General features: G+C 34.8%; 1 protein-coding gene across 4 annotated transcripts in view; it reads right to left on the bottom strand.

Moving 5' to 3' along the window:
• LOC149786011 (E3 ubiquitin-protein ligase rnf213-alpha-like) overlaps positions 1–22,585 on the bottom strand; it is a 353,460-nt gene that overhangs the window by 265,046 nt on the left and 65,829 nt on the right. For all 4 annotated transcript variants that reach the window (XM_089976308.1, XM_089976310.1, XM_089976309.1 and 1 more), the window contains exon 15: positions 11,053–11,248. In XM_089976308.1, coding sequence (XP_089832434.1) covers positions 11,053–11,248 — 196 coding nt within the window. The remainder of the gene's footprint in view (positions 1–11,052; positions 11,249–22,585) is intronic.

The raw sequence follows: 22,585 nt of genomic DNA, 5'->3' as shown, positions 1-22,585 counted from the left end.
ATGAACAGAGGTGAAATGTCAGTGATCTGAAAAGACAAGTGCCTTAGACCACTCAGGCACACAGGGAACCTGACTAACAATTGTAGTAAACAACTCACACTGAATATGATCTGACTAGGACTTATCATTCTAGAAAGACTTGACTGATAGACACTTCAATTCGTATCTCACTTGTTTGAACATTAGAATACTACAGAACAATATTTAAGACTTTTACATTAAGCAATGTTCTCTCAAACAATTTTTAAAACTGTGATCAATTCATAACACAAATCTGTGTCCTTCCTAATTAATAATGAAAAGCATTTTATACAACTGACAGTGAAAATGGAGGAATTAGCTGGGTCACCAAATCCACTGGGCAGACAACATGTAAAACAAGCCAAGGAAATTTCCAGTACCTTGTTAGTCATTCATGAGAAAACAAATCCACCAATGGTCAGCATGGCACATACAAATATAACCAGTCAGCATATTATTAACTCAAGGGTTTCTTTTCTGTACATTTTCCGTGGCTATACTTGGAATTTTGACCTAAAACCTTGGATGTCTGAGGTTTTCCATGGTTTTACTAGGAAAACCTAGGAAACCTCAGACAATGCTGATAATTTGTCCAAGGATTTATAAGCATACCTCGAACAATATCTTGTAAATTAAAAAAAAAAGAAATACCTTGGACATTTATTTTTGGTACCGAATAACCTCGGAAATAAGAACTTAGTTATTTTTTTAGCTTGGACATAGCTTGGAAATGTAGACTTCAAAATTTTTTTAGCTAGGAAATGGACTTGGTCTGTTTTAATTGTGGACTTAGAAATTTCTATGTATTTATTCAGAAAGTATATTTACAGTTTTTTAAAATGAATTATGTTTGTCATTACCAAAACGACTAATTAATTAATGTTGATTGATTGATATGGGTTTTAAAGTGTATCAATACTACCAAACTTGTCAAAATTGATTGAAAAACATGTCCATGACTCATTCATGTCATATTTAACCAAACACTTGCTGTTACACCCTAATCAATCAGGCTTTAGACAGAACCATTCCTGTGAGACTGCCTTGATCTCCCTAACTGATAAATGGCTTCAAGCACTTGACCAAGGTAGAATAATAGGAACTGTATTTGTAGATTTCAGGAAAGCTTTTGACATGGTGGATCATGAAATCCTTTTGAAGAAACTGAAAATCTACCAGTGTGATGAAAGAACAATTAGATGGTTTACTTCGTACTTAAATGAGAGAACACAACATGTTTACATAAATAATGTTCTGTCTGAACCTGAAACAATTAGATATGGAGTACCACAAGGCTCAATTCTAGGTCCATAACTATTCATTTTATTTATTAATGACCTACCACTTTTACTAAGAGACTCAATAACATCTACAGATCTCTATGCAGATGACACAACATTGTCAGACATCCAAAACACAAAGCATGAGCTTGAAATTTCTTTACAGAATGCCCTAAACAAACTGGAAAACTGGTGCACATGTAATGGCATGGTGGTAAATACTGGTAAAACTAAAATATTACTTATCTCAACACGGCAAAGAAGGACAAATCTTGATAGTGATGAACTATGTCTGACATGGAAGGATACAAATCTGCAAATAGTCTGTCATGATAGGCTACTTGGTGTTCTGGTAGATAATAACCTATCATGGACTGAACATATCAAACATACCAGTAAAAAAGTCAATTCAAGTTTATGGCTTCTCAGTAGGATAAGACATTTTCTCCCTGAAAGGCACAGGAAACTATTTTATAACAGTTACATACAACCCTATTTGGACTACTGTAGTACAGTATGGGGTAATTCAAATGATAAAAACATAGCAAAGCTGGCACATCTTCAAAAAAGAGCATTTGGGCTAATATCAATCCAGAAAGAAAGCAAGGAAAGTTTAGCTGGTAGGTTAAAAATATTACCTATTAAAGACCGAATCTGTTTGAGAAAAGCCAAATTAATGTACAGGATATCTCAGAATAGTGCTCCTGAATATTTACAATCACTATTCCAGTATAGGCTACCTGGAAATACTCCCCACCTGCGATCCATGTCAACCAAACAGTATAAAATTCCCAAACCAAATAAGGAGTTATTTAAAAAAAGTTTCCAATACTCTGGAACTCTGCTCTGGAATAGTATTCCAGCTGAGATTAGAAATGCCCACTCTATTTCCTTCTTCCAAACCCAATATATCCAGTGGCTTCAGAGATGCAGCTTAAATAAATGAATTCCTTTGTATGAGGGCCTCAAGGTAGATTAGTTTTTAGCTAATTATGTTACCATCTTTAAATAAGGTCATTATTATTATTTTATTATTATTATTATCATCCCAGTTCAGGCAACATGGTGCCAAACAGGATCACATATTTTGGTTTCACATCTTATTTACATGGAGTTACAAATATGAACCAAAACCTTTATACATACTGGAACTCCACAGTTAGAAAAATTCTTAGCATTCATACACTATTAATGACTTCATACAATCATCTTAGTGTAACACAGTGGTCCCATTTCTAATGCCCTGTAACCACACAGGACAAATATAAACATATATTTTCTAACAACTTAATCTGAAGTAAAGTCTTCAATGCTTAAAGGGTCACATGACATCTTTCTTAAAATTTGTGTTTGTTTGTTAGTTAAAGGAATAATAATTTAAAGTACCAGTTTAGAATGATAAACTATTATAGTATTAATGTTCAATTTTTTCTGAAAAATTGTGTGACACTGTTTATTTGTCACATTAGTTACGAGAATAATAATTATAAATATACAAATGAGTCTGAAAAAAATTGCATGGATGATTGGCATGGCACTATTTTTAATTATCATTTTTAATATGACAGCTGATAATAAGCACAGTTACATGGAAGTTTAATCCATTTCAAAATGATTTGGGAAGAATACACGAAATGCTTGATTCTGTTTTCGGACAACAAAAGCATATATAATCCATTTTGGCATTTTAAGCTTGGGTTAGTGTACTTGTAGTTGATAAAGATTTTAATTTATACATCTAAATTCTAACACCTGAAAATGAACTCTTCCCTCTACATTTCCTTTGGACACATAGTTTTCCAACTGCAAATACGTGGCAAGTTTATCTGTGGAAGCGGCATCTCTGAACTTCAATAGCTACTTCTCCAATGGATTTCTTTTTTTCAAATGGAATTGTAAATGAATTCTGTTTCTTGACCTTGCTTGTCTTAAAAAGACTGATAATGTCTATCCTTTGTTAAAGCCTCCTTTGTTTATATGATTATGAGACCACCCCACCCCACCCCATGTGTTATTCCTATTGCATTGGTTTTAAAATAATGGTTGGTAGATAGTTTGGGGATTTTTTTTTAATAGCAAATGCATATATATATATATATATATATATATATATATATATATATATATATATATATATATATATATATATATATATATATATAAAATAAGCACTTCACACTCTACTGGAAATTTTTATTTTTATTTTTAATATTTTTATTTTGTATTTTTAATCCGATGAAAAATTGCCATGGTCAGCAGCTTAAACGGGGATGGTCAGCTCACCAGAAACTTTTTTGTTTGCCTGATATGGCACCTCCAGTCTGTGATAATCAGAATCTAGAAGATAATTTTATTTTATGAAAAAGAAATTGAGATAATTGAAGGACCCCACGTAATACTCATGGCAGTCATGGCAGGTGCTCATCTACTTACTGCTTTTAAATTTTAAAAAATAGAGAAGCTGTAGAAAGTTCTAGGAAATATTTCTTTGGCTTCTTCCACTGGTTGCAGTACATGGAATTATTCAATCACAGCAGCCGATTCATCAATCAATCTTGTATGTGCCATAATAATAAATCTGAAAGTGGTCCATTGAAAGCAAACTGGTCTGTGAAAACTTGCATTATAGAGGAGTGAATTCATCAATCTCCATAACTTGTTTGCATTATTCATATGATAATCATGTTACCGGAAATGTTCTTAACCTCCTAAATACTGCCCAGCTGAGAAAGGCAATCAAAGATTACAAAGTCAGCAATTTGGTGTCGGCAAGATTGCCATGTTTTGGGATTACAGAAGGAATTATTGGAAGGATTGGAGGTAAGTTTGTTTCTTTTTTTATTACATTAAATTTGAAAAAGATAAGAACATTTATTGGTTCTCGTTTCGTAGAATATGCACTTGATTCCGAGGTAAACTGATGTGTACACTCACCAATTAACAACATGTTAATTGGTGAGTGTACACATTTGTTTATCCTGGAATCAAGTGCCTGTGAAACATATACAGCGTTCAGTAAACCTTATTGTTGTTTTCATCTTTATCTCACTGATAGCTTGTGTGTGTTGTCCAAGAGGGATTCTTAAAAATAATTGTCGTGAAATAATGGTATGGAAATTGGACTGAGTGTTCCTGCTTCTATGCATTATTTAACCCTGCAACGATATATGATAAATAATAATCATAATAATAATAATAACTCTTATGATTGTTCTCATTTTTCTAATTTAATCTTTGTACAATTCAGCTGTAAATCTTTTCAAGTGAATTACAAGAATATAGTACATTTTAATGATAAAAATTATTTGACTATGCCCATTTTGAATAGAGTAAAGCAAACTAATCCATTAACATTAGTTGAATTTAGAACAAAATAGAACAAAAGATGTAATTATAGTTTTATTTATGTATTATCATTATTAAGCATGACAATAAAGTCATATTTTAAAATTGTTGAAAGAACAATAAAATCTGAAAAATATTTAATGACTCAAAAATGGATCTTAAAATAACTGTGTACATAATTATTATAGTGCATTAAATCAGAAGAATAGGTTTATGAATAGTGTTAAAGACATTTAAGAATAGAACAGAACATCCATGTGTATAGATTGTTAGGTAGCAAGAAAATCTACAAAGCAATCAATCAGATTAATTACTGCTTCATTATATTAATGAAAAGCTAAATTACTTTATCCATTTTCTTTAAGTACAGTATTTTATCATTTAAATAATTGTACTGGCCTGCCATATTATCATGTGTTTATCTGAAATTGCTGCCGCATTCTTCTTTGAGATATGTCAGGTAGTGATTCATGACATCACATGATGACCACCGTTAAACAACTTTATAGACCTTGCAAATCCAGATAGTATATGCTCTTCATTTTGGGTGTAAATTTTTGTATCATATTAAAATGACTAAAGCTCATGCATGTCATATGTTGATGATATTAAATAGTACATAAATTGGATTTCTTTTGTTTGTCTAATTGAAAAGGATATATGGTGTCCATGATACCGAACGCATGCTTTATTTTACCTGTTGCAAACAAATTTGCGAAAAAGCAAGCTCAGTGATCCCTTAACTTTAAAAAGAATGTCAGGTTACATAATTAAAATGATTATTATTGTTATTTTTAAAGGCCAACATACCAAACCACATTTTTTTCAGCAATAAACATGAGTATATGTATTTTTTCCCCAAGAAGTCAATTCCCATCACTAGTAAATGGCGTGGGATGTACTGCATATTATCTGAAAAGTTTGCAATTTTTTTTTTAAATTTAGGGTTGAAACAAGTAAAGATGCAAATCCACATCACCAAAACCACCAAAAATGGCTAAGATAATAGCAATAAAATAGACCACCAAGATGGCAACATCAAAACAGACTAAGACAGTAACACCAAGAATGTCCAAGGTAAGATAAAGATGCAGCAATTTCAAACTTCTATAAACTTTATAAGCAACAAGCACTGTCATATCTTTAAGGGTTGATTACAGTACAATGAAATAATAAGATAGTAATTCTGAATAATTTTAATAATTTCTTTAATGGGATGCATCACGATCTTAAAATTTTATTGATTGAATACATTAGTATGAACCTGTAAGCCACTGAGCTAGGAACAGAATAAAATCTTAACTGTATTTGTTATCAACAATTTAGAATGATGGTCCCAAATTCAAAGAACAATCCATTGTAGAAATATAACTTTTTAAGGGTTAATACTTTGTTTTCAGAACTAAAGGATTCCAAACATGAGCTGTTGTTGTTGTTGTTATAGGGTTTAACGCCATTTTTCAGCACATGATAGGCTATACATGGCGGCCAGTATTAATGGTGGAGGAAGAACCGGGAAAACCCAAACATGAGCTGTAAATTTAAGGCTGCCAATAACAGTTATGTTATATGTTTACTGTTTGTTTGATTAAGTTTATATTTTCAACCACTTTTTTCTTTTGTAGGACCGGTCCAAAAGAAATGGCAATCCAAAATAAATGGCAGAGCATCAATGAGGTGATGATAAACAAGAAAATCAGTGAAGTGCTAAAACCATCAAGAAACCAGGATATAAATGGATTGATTTTCAAAATTAAATGGACAATTTGGCACTAAAGGAACCATATGGGCATTCTTCATATTTGGACATTTTTAAAAATTTATTTATACGTGTTGAATAAATTAAAAATAAAATGTATTCCTATGTTCTGCAACATTTACTTCAGTTCTAGGTCTGATGTTTTATGCCAGGAAGGTGTAAAGGAATTGGACAATATGTCCTAGGAATCCTCAGATGATGTGTCTGAGAAATCCTTGGACGATGTGTCCTTGGAAACCTCAGATGATATGTCTGATGAATTCTCAGAATGCTTGTAAACCATGCACATGTCCAAGGATTCCTAGGAAACCTTTTTAGTATTGGTTACAAAACGTCTTGGAAGTCCAAGGTCAACCTTGGACATTGAGAATAAAAACCTTGAACATTGGTATAAAAAATGTCCTTGGACTAATACCTCGGAAAGTCAGCAACCAATACTCCGAGGTTTTTCCTAGGAAACCTCAGAACATGTACAGCTAGGTTGCAAAACCAAGTGTAGCGCACATGATTTCATTGTCCAAATGTCACTATCAGATAATCTGTGCCCAGCCCAAGACAATCATTTTACATAGCTTTAAGACACAAAATATGCTGGGGCCTTGAGTGGCTGAGTGGTCTAAAGCGCTCAACATTCCAGATCACTGCCACCTCAACTCTGTCTGCATGGATTTGAGTCTCAGATTCAGCTAACGTGGGTAAATGAGAAGGCTTGCCAGTAGCTTCTTGTGAGTCGGTGGTTCTTCCTCCACCATTTATACTGGCCGCCATGTATAGCCTATCTTGTGCTGAAAACTGGCATTAAACCCCACTACAACAACAACAACAACAACAACAAAAATATGCTCATTAAATTACGCTACTAGACATTAATATCAACATCCTCAGCCCCAAGGTAATATTGTCAACATAAGCAGAAGTCGAAATAAGTATTGATGTGAGGGTAGGGGCAGAACAAATCAAATTTCGCACAGAAGTGAAATTTGTTAGGAGTGACCTGTTGTCGGTGAGTAGGACTTACATTGAGAGGAAATAAACAATGGAAAATTTTATTAAATGCAGATAAAACCAGTGTGAAATACACTATCAACAACTTACACTTGTGTCACCTTTGTGTAATACAATCCATAATGTGTTAAGTACAGTACAAGTATATGATATATCCATGAATTTGATTATATGTCACATGTTAGAAAATTTATGTATCTGTCACATTCCATTAGAAGATATAAATAAACACACATAAAATACTGTAGTCCTTGTTTCATCTATATCCAATTGTCAACAAACACGTCACAAAACAGTTGTGTCACCAGTAGGATGTGGCTGTATTGTTGGTGCTTATATGCTACATGTATATATTCTTAATTTGGGCTTGGTCTGCCAGAAACAACAAACATAACCATCTTGCTAAGGCTACCAAGGAGAAGAGGCTTATTCATAGAGAAGTGAAAACCTGTCAACAAGTGAAATTTTTTCACAAACATCTTAGCTAGATGTCCTACATTTACCTTCCCTGATGGCCAGATATCTAGCTTTAAGTGATTGTAACTTCAATTTGCATTTTACGCCACCCTTTGTAGCCATCATAAGCATAAAGTCACTTTTTTCCAGCAAAAAAGGAAACTTTCACGGCAAAATAAATGGGTTCCAATCACTTTGGAAAATGCAACAACTGATCAGATTCCATTGCTTGCATTCAAGTTTGGTGCCCGTCTGATAAATGGTGCATTGTTTTATTGAAGATTGTAGCTGGCTTTCTTTGATGTACGATGCATGCTTTATTGAAGTTGCCATGAAAGGCAAACTTTGGAGGAACAAGCAAATCCCCATTTGTTTACTGCTTGAAAACAAAAAGAGCAACACAAACTCCATTTGGAAAGTCTTCAATGAACTCACTGGAGGAACACACAAAGATCAGACAAATAAAATTCACTCACATCTGGTAAATGACACCATAGTCACTGATGACATTGACACTGCAAATGTTTTCAATGATTTTTTCACCAACATTACCACTTAGTTAAAAGAACAAGTGATAGAAAATAACTTTAATGAACTGAAAAAGTTCTGCAGCAGCACAATCTCTAAGGAGGTAATTGTTTCTCTATCCCACCAGTATCAAAAAACTTTGTTAAAAAATGTCTCAGTGAACTTGACAGGACTTTATCAGATTGGTCCACGACTCATTAAATCTTCTGCCTCTGATATTGTAGATAGCAAAACATTCACAATGAATTTAAGTATTGCAACCTCATCTGTCCCCAAAATGTGGAAAACAGCAAAAGTAACTCATATTTACAAATCTGGTTCTAAGGATGGCGCTGATAACTACCAACCAATCTCAATACTACCAAACTTGTCAAAATTGATTGAAAAACATGTCCATGACTCATTGATGTCATATTTAACCAAACACTTACTGTTACACCCTGGGGTCCCCGAGTGGCCGAGTGGTCTAAAGCACTGTTCGTTAAGGATCACTGCCATCTCACCTCTGTCTGTGTGGGTTTGAGTCTCAGATTCAGCTAATGTGGGTATGTGAGAAAGCAGGCCAGTAGCTTCTCGTGGGTCGGTGGTTCTTTCAGGGGTTTTCCAGAGTTCTTCCTCCACCATTAATACTGGCCGCCATGTATAGCCTATTGTGTGCTGAAAAATGGCGTTAAACCCTACAACTACTGTTACACCCTAATCAATCAGACTTTAGACAGAAACATTCCTGTGAGACTGCCTTGATCTCCCTAACTGATAAATGGCTTCAAGCACGTGACCAAGGTAAAATAATAGGATCTGTATTTGTAGATTTCAGGAAAGCTTTTGACACAGTGGATCATGAAATCCTTTTGAAGGAACTGAAAATCTACCAAAGTGATGAAAGAACAATTAGATGGTTTACTTCTTACTTAAGTGAGAGAAAACAACATATTTACATAAATAATGTTCTGTCTGAACCTGGAACAATTAGATATGGAGTACCACAAGGCTCAATTCTAGGTCCATTACTATTCATTTTATTTATTAACAACCTACCACTTTTACTAAGAGACTCAGTATCATCTACAGATCTCTCTGCAGATGACACAACATTGTCACACATCCAAAACACAAAGCATGAGCTCAAAATTTCTTTACAGAATGCCCTAAACAAACTGGAAAACTGGTGCACATGCAATGTCATGGTGGTAAATACTGGTAAAACTAAAATATTATTTATCTCAACACAGCAAAAAAGAACAATCTTGATAGTGATGAACTATATCTGACATGGAAAGATAAAAATTTGCAAATGGTCTGTCATGATAGACTACTTGGTGTTCTGGTAGATAACAACCTATCATGGACTGAACATATCAAACATATCAGTAAAAAAGTCAATTCAAAGCTATGACTTCTCAGTAGGATAAGACATTTTCTCCCTGAAAGGCACAGAAAACTATTTTAAAACAGTTACATACAACCCTATTTAGACTACTGTGATACAGTATGGGGTAATTCAAATGATAAAAACATAGCAAAGCTGGCACATCTTCAAAAAAGAGCATTAGGGCTAATATCAATTCAGAAAGAAAGCAAGGAAAATTTAGCTGGTAAGTTAAAAATATTACTTATTAAAGACCGAATCTGTTTGAGAAAAGCCAAATTAATGTACAGGATATCCCATAATAGTGCTCCTGAATATTATCACTATTCCAGTATAGGCTACCTGGTAATACTCCCCACCTGCGATCCATGTCTACCAAACAGTATAAAATTCCCAAACCAAATAAGGAGTTATTTAAAAAAAGTTTCCAGTACTCTGGAACTCTGCTCTGGAATAGTATTCCAGTTGAGATTAGAAATGCCCACTCTATTTCCTTCTTCCAAACCCAATATATCCAGTGGCTTCAGAGATGCAGCTAAAATAAATAAATTCCTTTGTATGAGGGCCTCAAGGTAGATTAGTTCTTAGCTAATGATGTTACCCTCTTTAAATAAAGTCATTATTATTATTATTATTATTATTATTGTTATTGCAATGGCAACATTAAAACCTAGCAGCAACATCAAATTATTGTAGAACCAAGTATGGGTTGGAACTGGCACCTTGTCAACATGAACAATTAGAAAACAAAGGATTTGTTCAATTTGGGACCTAGAACTTCTGAGACAAATACATATATTTTTTATTTTGATGTTGGACATTTACATGGCATATTTGGCAGCAATAGACCATGGCCCTGGGACTTTGTAGTTTTGTCTCCAAAGGTGGCTTGTCAACATAGGTGATGTCTATTTAAGTGGGTAGGACTGTAACCTGATATACTGATTCTGGGAAAGAAAACAATGTAAAATTCAAGAGTTGCACAAAGACTTTAAGATGATAAAACCTAAAAAATGTAAACATGAACAGTTGAAGGATAACAATAAATGACATATAAGATAACAATTACAAAATTCTGTTAAAAGGTATTTGAAATAAAAAATGATGGTGAAATATGTAAAATCCTTAAAACATTGTCAATTTTGTTATACACTGTATCCTCTCAAATGTACAGGATCTTCTCAGGCACATCATCATAAACTATTTTTTTTATTAATCAAAATACTTGTCTGTTTCATGGGGGGCGGGGGATAGTAAAGGGACATCACAGTCTTTAGACTAATACTTACAGGTTAGTGCCATAAAGTGAGAAAATGGAGGCCAGGTCAACATGAAAGTCAGCATTTTTTGGACTTCATTAGCAGATGCATCTGTCATGCTCTTTTTCCACTGGCCTTCAAACTGGAATGAAAGGAGCTGTCCAAAGCGCTTCCACTGCTCTGTATCAAAGTTGCTGTACGCCACATCATAGCCACTGTCAATTGCCTAGAAATAAAAATAAAAAAGATGGACATAATGAGAAAAGACATGGACACTTGTTCCCAAGTAGATAAGGATGACATAGTGCCTTTGACCTAGATTTTTATGCTTGGCATTGGTACTAGGGTTCATCAAGTAACAAATCCATACAGTCTACAGAACACAGATGTTTCTAATTCAAAGGAATTATTACAATCACACATAACACCAAGAAATTTCACAGCTATGTTTGCAAAGCACTTCTTGGCACATCCATAATGTGAGGAAACAATCAGTACTTTAGTATGACTCTGAAAGTAACACATTATATACAAATGCACAATATGGCTGGTAGTGCATAGAAAAGTCAACTTGCCAGTTTAATTAGCTACTCATGTGCAAATATAAATGGAATCATGGCAGCTGTATACCATGGATGTGGGAAAGAATGATTGGCATCCAACCATTAGTAGAGATTTATTTTGTGGTCTGTACAATTTCAGCAATTCTTGTCTTACAAATTTCAGTTTTGCAGGAGATGTGAATTCTCACAACAGTTATAAGATCATTGACTAAAGTGCACTTAGTCTAGTACAAACTGGCAAACATAACAGTCAAAAGTCAGTATTAAACAGTAAGGCATCCTTAGCTAATTCCCAAATATTTTCTATAATACATCAATACACTAGATTTGAATGTTATCAGACCTGGATAATCTGAAAGTTGGTAAGTGACCATGGTATGTCTGCAGGCCAAATATTCACCTCCAAGGCTAAAACATGTAAGGGTTACAAGCAGGTGATGCACAACAGTGTAAAATATTTCTCCCCTGTTTCCCATCTTTCATTCTCCTCAATTATCACAAAACCCTGCCATATGCACCATCTAGAGTACCAAGTCAGCTGACCTTATTTATTGTACACAAGCATCAATCACAGTGCAACCTCTTTCAAGGGGCCGTCCATTTAGTATGTACGCATGGAGGTGGGGAGGAGGGTTAACCCAAATGCATATGCTTGCATATGGAAGGGTCTACTGATAATGTATGTACACATAGGAAACGGGGGTGGGGGGGGGTCAATAATAATTTGTCTACATTGGCCTTCAAATGAGCCACAGCTACTGGGAGAAGTAGGACATTGGGAGAGGTGTCACTTGTATGCCACTGTACCCCTGATTGCTGGCTATCATGCAGCTCAGCAGTGAGTCTGACACAGTCTGGCGGCCTGCCCCATGGATTACACATCCTTCAATCTGGCCTCACTGTGGACTGCTGCTGGCTCAAGATATTAGCTGCTGCAGTGCTCAAGCATACGTACACAGGTGGGGGGAGTATGCATGTGTATGGGGGGAGAGGTCAAGCTTTGCCAGATTTTTGCTTACATACTAAATGGATAGCTCCTAAACAGCCACCAGTGGGGATGGTAAAATAATGGTTTGGTAAGGGAGGTGAAAATATAGACAAGGCCATGTCTGCATGTTGTGCTCATGATCAAAGCATTGCTGTAAAACATTTGCCTTTGACTCAAGTCAAAGGGGCAAAATGAACATCTCACAGACTAAATTGTTATAGCCTGATAATGATTAATCCCAAATATAAACTAAATCCATGTAAGGATTTAGGAAATATAAGCATATGAAAAGATCTGAATCAGAACATTTGAGTACAACCAAACATGATTTGTTTCCCAATGTTCACATCAATGAACAATGTGTCGTGTGTTATCAGACATAAGCAATACCCGCTCCAGTATGGATGCCTACCTACATAGATGGAGTTAGTTGATATATTTTATTCTTTAATGCTCATGAAAAAAGAGAGGAATACATGATAACAATACAAGATTAGTTTCTTTCATTTTATTATCAAATAAGCATTTTGTTTATCTATTTTATTGCACCATGCAGGTTTTTGGGAGGCACACAAATTAAATTCAACAAAAATGTATTTTGTTTCTTAAGTTTTGGGACATGTGACCTAGATGAAAAAAAGAGTTTCACCATAAGTTCTGGGACAGGAAATTTTTATTTTATTTTATCATGTCTCAATATAAATGTTCAATATGGTACTTAATCAGCAGATCAAATATAAGCAAGAAGTGAGTTCGATATTTTTGCCCCTGAACACTGCAGACTTCCTTTGAATTGTTCAATTTAAGGTTTTGGTACTTATTTTTGTTCAAATTCAAGCTTAGGGAGAAAAGATTTTGTCGAATAACTTGCTCATGTCCTGTGAAACATGATACATTTAAAAACCAGAACAGTTGCTTTCAGAAAATTCATAATGAAAAAGATCTTCACAGGAACAATAATACAATCTACCCAACAAAAGCAACACTAACAAGAAGCCAAATTTCTATTAAGCATTAGCCAGATGGCATCAAGATATGCACTTAAAATCATAATTAATTAAAATGTTCATTCAGGACCTACCACATGGAAATTTATTTTTGGAATGTATAGAAGCAAAACATACACAAAGTTTAGAGATGAAAATTACTAAATAAAACCACAAATGCTCAAAAGAGAGGTAGATCAACAAAACAATATTGTTTATAAGCAGATGGCTCATATTTCATGAGAAATCCAGGGATTTTCAGGAGGTGATAGATATGATATCACTTGTACAGAGTCAAAGCTTACACTGCTAAAACATACAGTTTACAGGTTTGTATTGGTTTGTTTTGTTAGGGACCCCTGGATGACCAAGTGGTCTTAGATGCTCACCTGTACAAATCACTGACATCTCACATATGTCTCTGTAAAGTGACAGAGAAAACTTATTTCTGCTAGATTCTTGCTGAAACCATCTTTTGATTTTATATATATATATATATATATATATATATATATATATATATATATATATATATATATATATATATATATAAATCAAGGTTCAATATCCAGAGTTGATGAATGCTAAGCAGAAGAATATTTCAACCCTTCTTTCTATTTATTTCATCTGTGACCAAAGTACAATAATCACTGATCACTGTATACACATCTTCAAGTACAGCTTTGGCAGTGCAGAATTTAATAGGAACTCACTCTGCATATTTCAGGCCTCAAGGATCCCAAACCTCTGCTGCAATATGCAATGGACTATGACTGCCCATCCAAGGTCAGGCTAAAGGTATTCCAATTATCCTCATTTCAAAGACCAAGTCATCAACTGACGTCTATGCATTTCTTCCAAAAACTAATTTGAAGCTAATATTATGAACATGTTCTTGCAGTCCAATAAATCAGCCCCAAACCTGTGCTGACTGACTGGTTTGGGCCTGATCTCATCTATTCTTTTAAAATGTGCAATTCCATGCAAACGCTCTTGTCCACGCACATCCGTGTACATTTTAAACACTTACTAGTATTTCTCTCGGTTCTTGAGTTACAGACAGCTTTAGGGTCCTTTTGGCAATAGATCAAGTTGCATATGCACTTAGGTTGATGACCAAGTGAAGTGTGACACATATGTAGCTGAATGAATCTTGGGCAAAGGAGGAATTCACTGAATATGATAACAATCCCCCTGGAAACCACTTTTTGGGTCCATGTGTCATCGTAGAGCCTCCCCCTTACCAGTATCTGTAATAAGGGGGGCATGAAAGTGATTTGAGATATGGAGGGTTGTGTGGAGAGAAATACCAGTAAAACAAATTGCTCTACCCTTTCCTCTTATCCACAATGTTCAGCAGAACTCTGGTTTTTTGACAGCAGTAAATCTGCTATGACTGTTTCCCTGTGGCATGTGTTCTAGGGACATCCTTACAGTCTTCTGTTGACTGCCTTGCAAATCACTCCACTGTATCTGAGACTGCGATGGAGGGAAAAAAGGTATCCATGGTGGCTTTTTTGCATCAACCTGATCATTAAAGAGGAGATTAGATGATAAAGGTTACGAGCTTACCATGGCCTTATGATGGCCTTTACGAAAGGTGGAGACAGAGAACATTACATTTCCTTCCACTAGTTAAGTTCACAGCTGCTGTTACTGCCATGGCCAGAGTATGTTGGGCTTCTATGTTTAAGATGTTGGCCATTCTATAAACAGGCTGCCATGCATGTTCAGTGTGATTCATGATGGAAGGCAAGCTACATTCTGCCTATTGAAAGACTGCCACGGATACTAGACAATGAGCCCATGGTCATGATGTTACATATCAACAATTGAATACTCAAACTGAAAACTGGTCTGTGGGGCATGTAGAACCTATCGATAAAATTCAAGGGAAGGCATATAGGAGAAAAAGCATACATAGATGTTTGGGACTTGTAACAGATGATGTAAGCAGCCCAAAATGTCGGTAACTCTGTCAGAATGTCAAGGCAATCAAAAGTAGATTCTTCCTTAGTCAATGATCACCTGATGTTCAAGCTGCAGAGCAGGCAGATGTTGCAGATGAATGATGACAGAACTATGATGGGAGTTGGCAGAATGCTTCCCCAGTCCATGCCTGTAAGGCTGAATCTTCATGTATTTATAGTAACAACTAATAATGATTAGAGACCTTAACAGCCAGTTTTCGTCACTTAGAGAATAAGGTAGTATAGTCTATGTCTCTTGTGCTACCTGCAAAGTAGCTGGAGAAGAATGTCAAGGTTGGTGGCTCACTACACTTGCAGCACATCATGAGTTAGATCCCATTACTTCCAAGCTGTCACTGAGCAGGGGTTCTCTTTGGGTGCCAAAGGCTTGAGGATGAGTTAAGAGACATCTCTTGGAAACTGAGACACAAAGCTGAACACTGTACACTGGAAGTGTCTAAATGTACTATGTAGGTTACCATGATCCTGTACAGATCTGATAGATGAGTTTTCTATAATACACATGATACCTGCACATAAAAATAGATGCATTATTATTAATACTTACAAAGTGGACATGACAATATTCATTTTAAGACAATGTTACCTGTTGGAAAGACTCAATTATACAGGTAAAATCAGTAAAGCATCATGAATATAGCCATGAAGTAGAAACTAAGACTAGATAACACACAAAACTTACCTTTATATATCCGGACATAGCAAAAATTATACAGTAATATAAAATGCATTTTCTATATCATACACCAGACCTGTACTTATTAATATGGTTATAGCAATATCATGAAACACCATCATGACCTGTGCAGATATCTAGCAAGGGCACCTAAGTGTGTGAAGATGACAAAGTGATAACACTGAAAAGTCAGAAACTTTCCCATAGACAAAAGAACAGAAAAGTTGGAAATTTAAAGATGGAGTATATCTCACTTTGACAATGAACCTTCTCCAGCTTGTTTTTATGTAGAAAACTTTAAAATATGGATTTTGCAAGGCTTCTCTGTCTGTAGAGAGCATCATGCTCAGCACAAGTGGAAATATCAACTGAATAATTCACATAAATTGGCACCAATCTCGGTATCATGGGAAGTTTGCTCTAACTGCCACATAAAGGGGCAGATAACTTTTAACCTTTAGCTAAAATGTTTTAAACTTGGTTAGATTTGTGACATGGTAGTATTTCTCTTATGGAATTATGATTAGGTAACATATTTGAAGAATAAACTGCAAGAAAATATGAAGCAATATAAATACCAAATCCCTTAGGATAGTTATTCTATTGAAAAGAGAGAAAGTAAAGAATGATAATTATTTTATCTTTTTATATGCATTTTGCGGTGAAATTTCCACTGAGAGTTAAACCACAACTAAATCTGCTACTCAGAAATATTTAATATACTTATTAGAAAGCACAAAAAGGTTTTAATTTTATGTGCCAATTTGTGAGTGAAGCTGCAAAAATTGGAGCACATGATAATATATTTCATTTTCATTAACTGTACATGAATAAAAAAGTAGGTTGTGAAAGTGGATCTTAAAAAGTTATTTATCATATGTAGACATTATATTTTTTTACATGACAAATGTAATGAAACTGATATAATTATTACTAAAAGAATATGCAATATATTAAATGAATAATACATCCAAAACCCAACCATGTATTAACTGAACTAATATGAGATATCAACAAACAGCTTTATTTTAATTTTCAAATATTAACACTATCTAGGGCTTTACAAATCCATTTACCTGACAATCAGGACAAGCTAAAATTCCATTTAGAAAAATTCAAGCTTGCAAAGCACTTGCCTTTCCAGCAAGTTAAAATATTCAGGAGCGAATAAGAAAGCAAGAGAACATAGTGCTTGGTATTTAGCAAGCTTTATACTCTGTGATCTTGTCACAGTATCATCATCTTTATTTCACATTTATATGTTCTGCACTATTCTATTATATAAGTGCCCACATTTTTTTCAACTTTTGATCTTTTCTTTTACACCATACATAGTCATAGTTTGTATTTTACATAAGTTGTTGTTGTTGTTCTTGTTGTTGTTGTAGGGTTTAATGCCATTTTTTAGCACATGATAGGATATATATGGCGGCCAGCATTAATGGTGGAGGAAGAACCCGGAAAAACCCCGGAAGGAACCACCGACCCACTTTTACAAAAAGTAATTTTCCCAGAGATATTTTTTAATTAAGGCAGTTCATGACCAAATTATATCTCTAAGTTTTCAAGTAATTATGAGAGTGTGGGGAAAAAAGTTAAAATATACAAATTTGAATGGGCAGGAAATAACAGATTTGTAACTAGCAATAAGTTGGATGTGAGAATTTGGAAAACATGAATGTCAGGTCAAGTTTCTGGGATTCAGGAAGGTTATGACAAATTCCAAGTCATTGTCCAACACAAGCACAACATCCAAAATGGCTATTGTAATTAGGGTTGTCTTATCCTATGTGCATTTACTTGATTTGGTCCAGAAATATATTGTATATATTGTCAAAAGGTCTCTGTAACTTAAGAACTGCAAAAAATACCAATGTCTAAAATAAACACTGGTGTGCACAGAAAACAGTGTCTGCACAGAACTACACATTTTAAAAAACAAAGTGAGATTAACCTCCAAAACATAAGTCAGTATCAGTACAGATTTGGGGATGATTTATCAGACTAGTTTTTTGTAGATCATAACCATGTAAAACTATCTTACCACTAAATTCCATCCATCCAGTCCAGTTTAGTATAGTGTAACCACGCTATAACAGTAGTTAGGGTACATAGAACCCAACCATGTTATAGACCAAACCATGTTATAAGCAACCAAGTCAATTAGCTGAAGAAAATGATGCAGTTACCTAAAATATGGTGGTTGGGGGAGGGGGTGATAAAAGCAATCCCAAAAATATGTGCTTTTGATTAAATGAAGATAAACTAGTCTGAAAAACACTTGTATATTGACAAATAAGATTTGTGTAGTACAATCTATAATCTGTTAATTACTGTACAGTAAAACCTGTCATGAGCGACCTCTGCTATGAGCGACCACCTGTCATTTCCGACCACAATCGTAATGCACGGATCGATTTTACTATATAAACGCTCTGTTATGAACGACCACCTGCTGAACGCGACCAGCGACCGCGATTTCTTGGCAAAATATGCATTTTGACACTGCTATGAACGACCGCATCGCCAAAAATCAAAACTGATTGACACCACTGACCTTAACTTAATCCTTTGTAAACACTAGAGCTCGGGATAAATGTAGTATGCAAACAAAGTGCACATTAAATAACACTATAGTTGAACAACCATATATCGGGATAAACACCTCTAACCATCATTTAATCCTTTGTAACAAAGACTGCATAAATAGCAAAGATTGCTCTAATAAAGTATTTAAAAATAATTTGTCTTGCTACAGTACCAGTTTTGTGAAATTTACAACTCCAGCGTACGGTGTCATTTGTAAACTGCAGTAAACCAGACTAAAGTACATGTCACTAACCGCGATTGTAGTGCCGAAGTCATGTGAATAGCCAGTAAGAGTAACATCAAAGGGAGTAATGATGGATATACGCAGTCAATTTAGAGGTTTGTATTTTTTCTTTATCTGTATGAAAACTCACAAAACGCCGGTAGTCCTTATGTCCAAGTGAGAAATCGTTTGAAAGGGCTTCAGTGTTGGTTTGAGTACGTCGTTTGCTTTCCAGTTAATCCATAATGCCTGGAGGGTGAATGAGCTCATTGTCTTTAATACTAGTAAGTGAGAATCATTTCCGGATTTTTTTAAAATTATTTTTTATTTCTTTTGTTAGTGTTTCACCAAGCCACAATCTGTTTACGTGGGTGCAGATGGTCGGAACATTTGTTTATCGAGCTATAACGCTGTTGATTTAAACTTCGTCTCACAATAAATGTACAGTATTGTTTCCTGATGAGTTAATTATGTCTTTTGGTTTCATTCATTGGTACATAATATATATTTATTCCACAATTCCCCAAAACCTGATCAAAACCGATAGTCTTTATAACGTCAACACTAATAACAACGGCAGAATCTCCGCTGAAAAAAAGAAAAATTTTAACACTGGAAGAAAGGATTAATGTCATTGAAAGAAATGAAAAAGGCGAGACCACTCGCAAAATAGCAGTCAGCTTAAGCGTCGGTAAAACGCAAGTTCAAAATGTAATCAAAGACAAGAAGTCCATTAGAAACGAATGGCAGAAAGGTGCACAAGCACAGAGGAAATGTGCCACGGCACGACGGACAGTTTACGGAGATCTGAACGAGCGAGTAGGGGAGTGGTTTTGTGTCGCAAGGAGTAAAAACATACCAGTAAGTGGGAAGTTGATTCATGAAAGGGCAATAATTGAGATACATGTTCAGACCAAATAGCTGAGTGAAACATGTCAACAAAGAAGTATAATGGATTTCTTTAAAAAAAACAAGTGAATAAGTGTATAAAATAAGATATATACATCATATCTAACTGTTAATTTTTTGTATATATTAATGTGATGTTGAAATATAAATTTTATTCTCGTTTGATAGATGTATATCTTTATTATATAAAGATATTTTGAGAGGAATGCATGCATTATTTAACAAGATTCATGAATAAAGGATATGATACATGTACAGTGAGTATGGGTATTATTTATTTTTCAACAATGCTAACTATTGACCCTGAAAACCAGTCCATTTTCACACACCTCTTATGAGAGACCACCTGTCTTGAGAGACCGCTTTTGGTTGGCAGAAGGGGCGGTCTCTCATAACAGGTTTTACTGTACTTGTAATGAATAAATCCATGAATTCGAGTATAAATCACTTGCTATAAACTTCATGTATGACTCACATCCCATTAGAAAACACAAGCACAAGGCTATAGTTGTCAATTGGACACAGTATCATCTTCCAGAGGCTACCCAGGGGATGTTGCTATTGATAGTGAACTTGAACAAATTCAAAAGTTTAACAAACAATTTTACAAGATACCCCATCTTCAATTAACTTGATGGCCTTATATCTATGGTTTCAATTGGACACTGAATAAGTGTTTTATGCCGCTGTTGGTAGCGACCATAAGCAAAATATATTTTCCCTGCAAAAATGAAACTTTCAGGGCACTATAAACTATTCCAGTCACTTCGGAAAATGCAAGAATCTATCAAATTCATTTGCTTTTATTTAAGTTTGGTGCTGACTTCCTTTGATGAAAGGTTATTTAATTTTATTGAAGATTGTAGATGGCTTTCCTTGATGAACAGTGCATGTGTTATTGAAGTTACTGCTAAAGGACAGCTTTGGAGGACCAATCAGATGTGTGTTTCTTAATGCAGTTGCAACACTAAATAATTGTAGAGCTTGATTGAGAATAAATTTTATTTCATTTTCTTAGTACTTATACAGAACAGTCAGTGCTTCAAAGGTGATGTTTTCTTTGAAGTTTAAGCAAAATTATTTTTATCTGGGTACATTTTAAAAGCAAAAGGAATTAGCCATCATTTGGTTATTTGTACCAGTTACTTTTCCCGCCTTCTAAAGTTGGTCGATTGTAGCTAGTCCAGGTAGTATAGATAGACCAACAAGTACATGTATATTAAATTTTGGGAGTCACACCAAATCTGTGTTATATCTGAATTCATGTTACAACGCAGCGTGCTATAGCAGGGTCACACTGTTAAGTTTTGGGAGGCCCTTATGTTGCAGGCCAAAATTAATACTGATTACTGTCACTGATGTGGGGTTTTGAAAATGTTTGGCAGACTATCAAGTTAGTAATGAATGGGTTATCAACATCTGCAAGTGCCATGCTGACATCTGTGCTGTGTTTTCATGCAGATGACCAACAACGTAGTGGAAAATATTCTTAGCTTATTTAAATTACAAGTTATCTCATTTGCCTGACAGGTATGAGGACCCATTCATTTTTATTTCTGATATTAGAGTACTTTCTTACTAAAGTATTCATCATTACTATTCATTAGAAGAACCAGAGAATCATGTTGTTGTGCCTTTCTCTCTATTTACAATTCTTTTAAACCCTTTACCTCATAGAGTGTATGGTTTTTTAGGCAGCTGATATACATGTACTAAAGTTACACAGTGCAGTGCTATAAATAGAACACCTGTTACCTACTTGACTCCATACAAACTGGCCTGCCTGTTGACTGTTATTAGCAGTGTAGTATGTTACATTCAACATCAATTTTAACCATTTTACATTTTTTGTACATATTTATTATGTATAGAATATTTAGGAGTAAAATCTGATCATTATAGCTGAATAATTAGTTTTCACGGAAGTGTTTTAAAATCATCAGTAAATTCATTCACCGTCAACCCAGTAATGTCGTGAGACCAACCATCACTGGCATTTCTCATACTCAATTCATTGTCTACATCTACATCACTAAATCATCTACATCGATATCAGAGCCTTTACCTAAGTTACTGAAGCTTTCATAGTAGTGATTCTAATCAAGCAAACTCCAGAAAAGTACAGAATGATATCTACAGCCTCCATTTCAGAGAGTGGAAAATCCGACCCCATTATCTTAAATAGCAGATTATGACTAGAGTTTAAATAGCAACCACGTGGTCTGATGTAATGGTCATTCACATCAATGAATATAGTATCTAATAGGAGATTTTCCCCAAAGCTGGCACTATGAAAACCAGCTCAAAATGGCTGATGCTGACAGCAGGCGTCCAAAGGCACTTCCATGAGAATGATGTAGAGGCATCCAAAGGCACTTACATGCCAACTGGGTAGAGGCGTCCAAAGGCGCTTTCATTAGTATTGAGTAGAGAAATCCAAAGGCACTTACACAATGTAAAGGGTTAAGAGTAAAGGCAGCTTCCAAAGTCTGCACATTAATATATTCAAAGTTTAACAAGTAACTTCAAAATTTAATCAAAATAAAATCCTATCTTAATGCTTTCTAACTTTGACAGAAAAAAACAGAAAAGTACGATTGGCATTGTTTTCTCCATCAACTGAGATAAATTCATCAGT

Source organism: Sinohyriopsis cumingii, chromosome 12 (assembly GCF_028554795.1).
Source record: "Sinohyriopsis cumingii isolate HCF-2022 chromosome 12, ASM2855479v2, whole genome shotgun sequence".
Lineage (NCBI taxonomy): Eukaryota > Metazoa > Mollusca > Bivalvia > Unionida > Unionidae > Sinohyriopsis > Sinohyriopsis cumingii.
This window is presented reverse-complemented; position numbering and strand designations above follow the sequence as displayed.